At 36.6% G+C, this 10,277-nt stretch overlaps 1 protein-coding gene across 1 annotated transcript; it reads left to right on the top strand.

The window, feature by feature from the left end:
* Positions 1-9,219: 9,219 nt before the first annotated feature.
* Positions 9,220-10,059, top strand: LOC111397901. The gene has a single exon (XM_023024865.1). The coding sequence runs from the start codon at positions 9,220-9,222 to the stop codon at positions 10,057-10,059; it is 840 nt and encodes a 279-aa protein (XP_022880633.1).
* Positions 10,060-10,277: the final 218 nt, after the last annotated feature.

Genomic DNA, 10,277 nt, shown 5'->3' with positions numbered 1-10,277 from the left:
ATATATATATATATATATATATATATCATTGTTGATGAGACTTTTGAATGCAAAATCCCTCCATAAAATATTAAGTCACATTTATAATCGATTTTCCATTATTATAGTGAAAAATCAGAGTCCCAAATCATTTCAACTTGTTGAGTACACTCAAGGCTGGTCCATTAGGGATATGTTTGACACTGTGAAATATTTGATATTTCTGAATGACGGGTTTGACTTAACTAAAATTTATATTTTGTTGAGTATACTCGAAGAGATAAATTTTAGAGGCATATTAAGCTAACACATAAGATATGTGGAAAAAAAGAGTTGTCAGCTTAATGATTTGGGAATTGTATGGAGATACAATTGATAACAGTATCTACCCAAATCTTATATTAAGGCTTGTTGTCTTAATATAATAGATGGGATCCCAGCCCACTGGGAGTCAAGTTCAGACTCCATAAATTTATGTAAGAGGGTCATAAATTTTATTTAAACAGTGGAAGCATAATTAATTTAACAAAAGACCATGTTAAATTAATTGATGCATTTTATATATTATTCTTTCCTTTTTCGTCATTTATATTTATTGAATCTGAGTAATCATATGTTTTGAATGGCATACTGAATGCCAACAACCAAATTAAATCCTTTGATTAGCACTGCAATTTGAGAATTGTTCTCAAGAATAAGAAAGTTGGTTGTCATTAAATAGTCATTTTTCAGAGACATCTGATGATGACTCAACTAAGGAAAATGTAGCTACTATAATAAACACAGTGATGAGATAATATTGCACGCATGTGATGCTTGCAACTACGTCACTGAGTTACAAAAGCAACTTAAGAGTATAGATGTTAACAAATAATTCTTCATTACAATGAGTTGTATGATAATAATCATGTGTGGAAGGATGTGAGATTTTCAAACAACTATACCGGTGCAAAATGACAGAATAATCTTCAATTGATGCTTAGACACTGAAGATGATTGACGTTGAGAAATGTCTCAATTGAGTTCAATCATAAACCATGAACTAAGTAGTGACTTGGTTCTGCAATCTCTATCAGCTAAAACTATTCACAACTAATTATGAATTTAACATGAATAAGCTCGAATATACAATTATTGAGTTGCTCAACATGCTTAAGACTGTTAAGCCCAACATCAAAGTTAGTAGTGGGCAAGCCATTGATTCCTCTAAAGATGTTAAGAGGAAGTCTAAAGGGGCTTTGTGAAAGAGTCCAATATGGTTAAGACCGACAAAGCGAAGGACAATACCAAGTCTAATGACCCTTTGTTTCATTATAGAATGAAAGGTCATTGGAAGGAATATTGTGTGGCTTATGTCTACTTTATTAGTTTCTTAGGTATTTGATACCAGATGTAAATCTCACATTTATACAAATATGGAGAAACTAAAAAGGAGGTAGACCACTGCGAAAGGGAGAACTTGACATACACGTTGGAGATGAGCAAAGGTTGCTGCATTACCTGTATGATTATACTTCTTGTCATTGCCTTTTGGTTTAATATTGGAATTAAAGAACGTCGCTTTATACCAACCATAGCTGGAACATTAAAATAAATTTCATGTTCCGACATGAACTATTTTAATGTTAAGGACAATAGTTGTTCTTATTTATCTTGATAAAGATCCTAATGACTATGGTAAATTACAAAACGACGTTTGTATTCTTTAATAATAAGGATTCTATAATGAGTATAGAAATTAAAAGGCATAAATGCGATAATCTAATTATTACCAAAATCTGGCATGATAGACTTCGTTATTTAGATGAAATGTAATTCCAAAGTTACATAAAGATGTATACTTGGGATTAATTGATTTTGGCAAATACAAATTATACATGTCTGGTACGATGACCAAATCTTCTTTTACTTGAAAAGAAGAAAGGTCAGCATAATTACTGGTCTAATGCATGGTGATGCATATGAACCCGTGTCAATTAATGTCAGGTAATGTTTCTCTTATTTCATCAATGATCAAGTATATTTGATGAAAACGCAAACATGAAACTCTTGAAAAGTTTAAAGGATTCACACTAGAATTAGAGAAACAAATAGGAAAAGATACCATCACATTAAGATTTGATCAAGTGAGAGTATTTTAAAGATAAAATCTAGATTATCTAAGAGAGAATGAGATTCTCTTGCAGTGGACTCCTTCATATACATTGCAGCAAGGTGGTGTATCTAAAAGGAGGAATCGTTAACTATTAAATATAATGCGATTAATAACAAGCCATGCAAATCTTCCAAAATTATTTTGGGGGTCATGCATTGATTGTAGTGTGCAACACATTAAAATATGTCCAATCTAAATTGGTTAACAGAACTCCATACGAGTTATGGAAAGGCAATAGTCTCAATTTATCTTATATGAAAGCTTGGGGCCGTGACGCTTATTTGAAGCGTCTTAAATCGGATAAATTTGACACTAAATCTGATAAAAACATATTTGTGGGGATATTCAAAGGAGAAATTTGAATATAAATTTCATTATCATGAAGAAAGTCTTCGTCTCACGACATAACGTCCTCTTAGAGAAAATGTTTACTCTAGAAGAGGACAGTGGAAGCAAAATAGAACTTGAAAGAGTTCAAGAGTGCACAAATATAGTTAACCAAGTAGATAAATTCAAGTTTGATCCCATATCTGATATGAGACATACTCTTAATCAGGGAGTAGAGACTCCTGAGGACATGTCAACTCTATGTGAATCAGTAGGATCATTCGACCTTCAAGAAGGTGCGAATCCGTGATTACTAACCAGGTATTACTGATCCAGGATGATGAACCTACTAGTTGCACCAAAATAAAGTCACGTGTTAACTTAAAAGAGACAGCAAGAGGCCATGATACTCGAGATGAACTCGGTGTATGTGAACAAGGTTTGGACCTTGGTCGAGCCTCTTATTGGAATAAAACCTATAAGGTTTTGTAAATAGTTTACAAGGGAAGGTTCAATGTGGATGTGAATATCCGTATATACAAAGCAAGGCTAGAAGCAAATGTTAAGTGTTGACCTTGGTAAAACTTTTCTCCTGTGACCTTGCTGAAGTCCATTCGAGTTTTATTTGCAACAGTTGCATATCGTAACTAAAGGTTATGATAAGTCTCTATGGAGCTAAAATCTTCGATTTGACGGAAAAGTCAAATTGTTTGATTTTATCAAATTTGAAGACGAATTGTGTGTTTACAAGAAGATAGTGAGAGCATTGTCGTATTCCTCATATCATAGAAAACGACATTCCTATGTTTCAATCGTTGAAATAATGGTTGTTAAAGGATTTGTTCATGAACGATATAGGAGAAGCAACTTGATCTATAGAGATAGATTTAAAAGATTGCTTAACTCATCCCAATTTACATAGATGGAATCTTGAGAAGATTTCATATGGAAAAACTGGTTTACTCTTAAATGGTGTATTGGAAAGGTTTCGAATGTGAAGCAACCGTTGATTCAATAGTAGAAACCTAATACATGATTACTTTAGAAGTAGCAAAGAGTTGCAATCTGGATCATGATGTTCATAAATGAACTTGGAGTAGTTCCTAATATTGTTTATCACATGCCATTGTATTGTGAGAACAATAGAGCCATTGCGAAAGCAAAGGAACTAAGGTCTCATCAATGATCCAAACATGTATTAAGGCGGTATAATCTCATCAGAGAGATAATACATAGAAATGAGATAAAGAGAAGAACAAATTCCCACATTTAACAATATTGTAGATCCACTAACAAAGAGTTGTTGTAGTATAAACATTATCATGTAGACTTATGATATTGGATACATAAGTGATTGGATCTAGTGAAAGTGGGAGTTTGTAAGTATTATGCCCTAGGTCCAATCAACTTTGGACATAAATACTTGTGTATATAATTAATGCAATTTAATGGCAGATCTATTATTTAATTAATAGACAATTAAATAAATAATAGAGTCCATAGATTCAAATTTTCGTAATTTGTTAATCACAAGGAGTTGTGATTATGAGATATAAATTACATCTGATTGAATCTTAAATCGTCCGTGGTCGTAAGTAGTAACGAGATACGGATATCGTTATTATGGATAGACCATTACGTGTGGCATTTCTTACTTGTGAAGTAAGTAGCTGATCTCACAAGCTAAAATGTAGCTACACTTAAATGACACGTGGATATTTTGTTATAGAACAAAACATTGGGGACTCGCTGAGAGATTCCATATGGATAACTATCTGAGTGTCAGTGGTTAATCTCTAACGTTCGGTAGTGGAATTGGTCCTTAGACTTGAGGTCATCATGGTATCTTATATGAGGACAGTCATACTTTGGCGGTGTTGGATGTTGCTCTGCAAAGGGCCGCTAATACGACATCGTTCGGGTACGTCAAGAATCGTATGAAGGTTGTGATTGACCAATAAAGGATTCGTCACTCTTAAATAGTAGGAGATTATGATCTACATTTCCTTCAATTAAGTCGATAACGAAATCCTTGGTCAAAGTGTACTCATAAGTCGAAAAAGAGTTTTCGACTTATATTGACTTAATAGTGAAGTGAAAGATATGATCGAAATTCGGGATTGACACAATTTCATATCTCGTAATTGATCGGATCATATTGACGAAGGGATTATATTTTCACGGTAAACGAACGAATTTGGTTTTGTCATACCACGTGACATTTTTCGTCACGTGTATTGCTTGACACATTACTAGATGTCAATCAGGGACGGCGAGTGTGAATTGACGATAAATTAAAAGGGTGTTTTAATTTATCATTTTTGATTAGATCAAAATAATATTTTACGTCGTTAGGTATCGTGGTCGGAAACCTAATGGGTCGCACACAAAAGAGAATTGGAAGATTGCGAATTGGGAATTGGTCAATTTAACAATATTTGGATAAATTAATTAATTGGATTTGTTATTTATATTCCCGAATTAATTAATTGGATTAATTAATTCACAGACCGGGTTTAATTAAATGGATTAATTAAATATTGAACCAGACCGGGCCGAGCCCATTTGAGTTTATATAAATACATGGCTAGGGTTTGAGGTCCATATGGTTTTCATTATTCTTGCTGGCACAAGAGAAAAACCCTGGTAGCTGTAATCTTGTTCTCTGTGTGGATCACCGTTGGATGCTGAACAATTGGACAGCTGTGGGTGGCGTATCAAGATTGCTAGAACGAAAAGAAAAGCAAAAGGTTTGCAGAATTCGTCAAAAGTACAATCTTTATCACAATTTCTATCTAAACACAAAGGGATTCTTGGTGGGAATCGAAATAATTTTAATTTTTCGTTGTGCATGTATAAGTAGATTCCCAACTGATGGTGGTCCCACCCCACTGAAAATTCTATCTCAAATATGAAGTGGATGGTGCGCTCGCTCCACTGAAAATTCTCTCTCAAATATAAGGTGAAAGACTTCCCGTTATCACAAGTGTCTTAATATGATTGGATGTAGGGAAATTAGCTTGACAAATTGGGAGTGAAAGTGAAGGGAAGTACACTCAAATGTATAGTCCCTCACACGAGAGGGGGTTCAAAAATTTTTGTAATCACTGTGGGACCACCCCCCCCCCCCCTCATGTAATGAGGGCTACAAGTGGATTTTCCCGAAAGTGAATGACCATGAAACACATTAAATTGGTGCATTGAATGTCAAAAGCATGTGAAGCATTTCGACCGTTCATTTGAAAATAGAAATGACGCCCCTTTGGTATTCTAGAATCTCAAACTGCATGTGAGGGGTGGAGCTAGAAAATTATGTTATAGTGGGCTGAAATTTCAAAAATATTGAATGAACTTACACCACAAGAAATAAAGTTTCAGAGGCTATTTTTGTGACATTCACGATAAAAAATATACAACACTCAACGAAATAAAAATAAAAATAAAAAGTTTAGATGTCTCACATTAAGATATTCCACTAAATTTTTTTTTTTTTTTTTTACCAAATAGAAAATCGATGATTATCTTAAAAAATATAAACTAATCGAATCATGATAGAATTAAACAAAAATACATATCCACCAATGGACATTTAAAAAATTATTTAATGAGTACTCTTCTAGTAACTTTGACAACCAATCTTTCCAAACAATTGAAAGTTTTAAAAAATACTATTTTTATTGTCGACATAGATTACTTTACAAATAATTAAGTTTTAACACACTCTTTTTATTATCTATATCGAATCTATAGTAAGTTATTTATTTTGATCATAATATCTACTTTATGGCAATATAAGTAATTTTTTTTTATAAATATGAATTAGTGATGAATGAAAACATACGTAATTTAAAAAAATACGTAGTGTCTCTAACTATTAGAATAAGTAATTTACTTTTAGATTTAATTAATAAAAATTATCTGTAATAAAATTTACTTAATAATTATAAGTAAATTTTAGTCAAACACGCATTAAATAGAATATCTAATTTGATAATAAAATATTCACATTTCATGAATGTCTTGAAAAGAGTAATTAATAATTGTAGTGTCTTTAATACAATTTGAATAATTGAGTATTGGACTTGAGTTGATATTTAAATTTGAGATGGACTAATGCTAACATTTGGGGCATAATTCTAAAATCTTTTCTTAAAAAATTACATGGGCTGGGAGCATTCCTGGGCTGCCTAAATATTTTTTTTTAAAAAAATACATGGGCTGTAGCCCAGCAATGCCCCGCCTCCCAACCGCTGTCTCCGCCTCATGTCTGTCGTTACGACCGGAGAGTACCTTGCTCAACCTTCGCCTTTTGACAGCTTTTAATTGTCTCATTTTGCGCCGACCTGGCCGAGACATTTTTTTGTTACTTTTCCCTCCGTGATTTATCATTTGAATTAATGAAAAGTAACATTTTTCTATGCCTCTCTTCTCTTTGTTAGACTTTGTTTGAATCTCATTTCTTCCATCAAATTGCATTTTTGAATAGTGATTTGATTTAATTTTAATCACATTATTTAATAAAATAATATTACACGTAAATTTAATATTTTTTCTTATTTTTTAACTACATATTCTCTATCATAATACTATTATAAAATGCATTTTTTCGAGACTTATTGTTATGTTATGTTACATTGCTGAGCCCCTAAGGCAATTAATGATCAAGCAATTCGTTGATTGCTTAAACGAGTAATAAACTTAGTTAAATAATTGTCATAAATTGTTACTTCAGAGAAAGCTATTAATAACTAGACAATTATGGTAAATTGTCATCCAACAACTATAATTGATCAATCAAGACAATTATAAGTCGAGCTGAAAAGTACACTTGAATAAGCAGTTATTACAAACTATTGCCAATCCAAAGCATAATCATCGATAATATTTCTATAAGTGCTCATCATTCTAAGGATGATGCTGCTCTCGTTAGTCCACATTGAGGAATAGATAGAACGATCTCCTTCGAGGGGCAAGGCAACCACAAGTTGGGACCCACTTTTATAGGTGATATAACCAAGTATTTGTCCCGACGTATTTATCCCGAGGACTCTATTTCGTCGATATGTTTACCACTATGCTCGGGGCATTTGTGCTCGGGTATCTCCATATGCCCGAGCTATTAGCCCCAAGAATTATTCGACAATCATTCGACATGTCCTCGGGATTATGACGTACGTCAACGCCTTATCCAACGAGAAATTTATTCTGACTAAAAATCCTCAACTCATGTCTCCTATGCTCAGAAGAACTCTATTGGTATCACAATTATACCGCAATTCAAACTCCTATCTTGCATAGGACTCATTGGGATAAGATTGCAAAATCAAGCTATCCTACTACAGCTGCACTACGGAATCCTAGTATGAACACACCACCTACCTCTATAAATATAAAACCTTGAGCCATTATTCAGGTACGTTTTTCATTGTTCTCCAGCACGTAGCCTCACGCACAAAATTCCCTTTCTGACTTAAGCATCGGAGGGGCGACGAGAACACACCTCGTTGCCTTTGTTTCAGGTACCGAAAGATCATGTTCGTGCTCCTTATCAGTCATCAAGCTCGGGAAATCTACAGGTACGATTTTTGGTAGCATCATTGGCGCCGTCTGTGGGAAGCGCTACCAAAAACCATGGTAAACACACGATCAGGTCTTCCACCAGCAAGCTCATCCGCTCCAAACCAACCCCCTCCTGAGAATATCCCTGTTCCTCAAGAGGAATCATCAGAAGTGCCAGAGCCCCAGCCGGCAGTCGTCACTACTGGAGCCTTTGAAGAGCTCAGACAACAGGTCGCCACACTGACTCAGTTTCTAAGTCAAAGAAATTCGCATCCGTCACCCACACCGGCACCCTAGGGGGGTTTTATGGCTGATGCTCGAGCTAAGCTCAAAGATAAGTCCCTGACAATGGCGGAGCAGGGGCCTCGGGTATACCACATGTGACCTCAGCCTCGAGATCAGTGACCATGGAGTCCAGGGAACTCGCTAGGATTATTCAAGAAGGAATTACGGCGGGCCTACTTCAGGGCAACAAAGGGACAACAAGATTCAGTCCCAATACTCCCTTTACTCCCGAGATATTAACATTCCCCTTGCCAGACAGATTTAAGTATCCTAGGATCCAAGAATATGATGGGACCACCGATCCAATCAATCATCTTAACGTATACACGGACGTCATGAATCTACATGTCGTGCCAGATCAGGTGATGTGCAAGGCCTTCCCGCAAACTTTGACGAATGCTGCTAGAGATTGGTTCTCAACCCTAGAGCCCAACTCCATAGCCTCATTCTCGGATTTGACGGACAAGTTCTCTGCTTTCTTCGCAAGCAGTAAACGCATCAGGAAGACAGCGGCTTTCCTCATGCAACTTAGACAAGGGCAAAATGAGACCTTACATGACTTCATGACCAGGTTCAACAAGGAAAGACTTCAGATTCCCGACCTATACATAACTGCAGCAGTTTCTGCCCTCACATATGCCATAAAGTGTGAGGCTTTCAAGATGTCTTTATCCAAAACTCCGCCAAAGACAGTGACCGAGCTTCTTACCCGAGCCGAGAAGTACATAAATATGGAGGAAACACTGAACCCGAGAAAGGTTGGACCACCCCATGACAGGGTCGAGCATTAACGACAGCACGACCCGAACCCCCATGAAGAACAACATCAGAAAAAACAGAGACGGGAGGTTCCGCCGACGTCATTCACGCGTTTAAATATGCCAAAGACAAATATATTAATAGAAATCAAGGATATGAAGGAACTCAAATGGCTTGTCAGAATGAGGTCACCACCCGAATCCAGGGATATGAACAAGTACTGTGAGTTCCATCGGGATCATGGGCATACCGCGGAGAACTGTAAGGCCCTGCAACGGGAGATTGAAGCCCTTATTAAAAGAGGACTCCTGAGTTCCTACATCGGTAACGACAAACGCCCGAGGAATGATCGTGGCAGGGAAAAAGCCCCTGAGACAAAAAGGGATGGTCAACCCACTGCTGGAATCATCAATATCATCATTGGGGGTATTGCCTCGGGAGGAGACTCCAACAGTGGAAGAAAACAATATGCCCGACAATATGCCTTGACCTCTGGGATGCCTCATGGAAAGCTGGAGGATATTACTTTTGGGACCGAGGACTTAGAAGGTGTATCATTTCCACATGATGATGCCTTGGTAATCTCAGCGATTGTGGCCAATTTTGAAGTAAAGAGAATCTTTGTTGACAACGGGAGTGCGGCTAATATACTTTCACAAGAAGCTTTTGCCAAAATGGGAATCTCATCTCAGCAGCTCAAAGCGGTTAAAACTCCTCTCCAGGGGTTTGGGGGAGGAGTCATCACTCTAGAGGGTGTCGTCGAGCTTCCTCTAACTTTGGGTTCTGGACAGAAACAGGTTACGGAGATGACATCTTTTCGAGTGGTACATGTCTCAATGGCCTATAACGCTATTTTGGGAAGACCACTCCTGAACAAGATTAAAGCCATTGTGTCTACCTTCCACCTAGCCATGAAGTTTCCAACAAGTAATGGCGTTGGGGTCGTGCGTGAAGACCAGACAGCTGCCAGACAATGCTATGTAGCCAGCGTTTGAGAAATAAATAACGACGTCATGCAAATCTCGAGGATGGATCCCGAGGACGGGCAACAAGTCAGACTTGCTCCTGTCGAAGAATTGATGGAAATTGAGCTCGAGCATGATAAGAAGGTGACGATTGGTAGGGATCTTGACGTCACCCTGAAGACAGAACTTGTTGGTTGCTTATCTCGTAACATTAACGTTTTTGCCTGGAAGGTTGAGGATATGTCAGG

Source organism: Olea europaea, chromosome 7 (genome assembly GCF_002742605.1).
Source record: "Olea europaea var. sylvestris chromosome 7, O_europaea_v1, whole genome shotgun sequence".
Taxonomy (NCBI): domain Eukaryota; kingdom Viridiplantae; phylum Streptophyta; class Magnoliopsida; order Lamiales; family Oleaceae; genus Olea; species Olea europaea.
The sequence above is the reverse complement of the archived record's forward strand: the minus strand, read 5'-3'. Positions and strand labels throughout refer to the sequence as shown.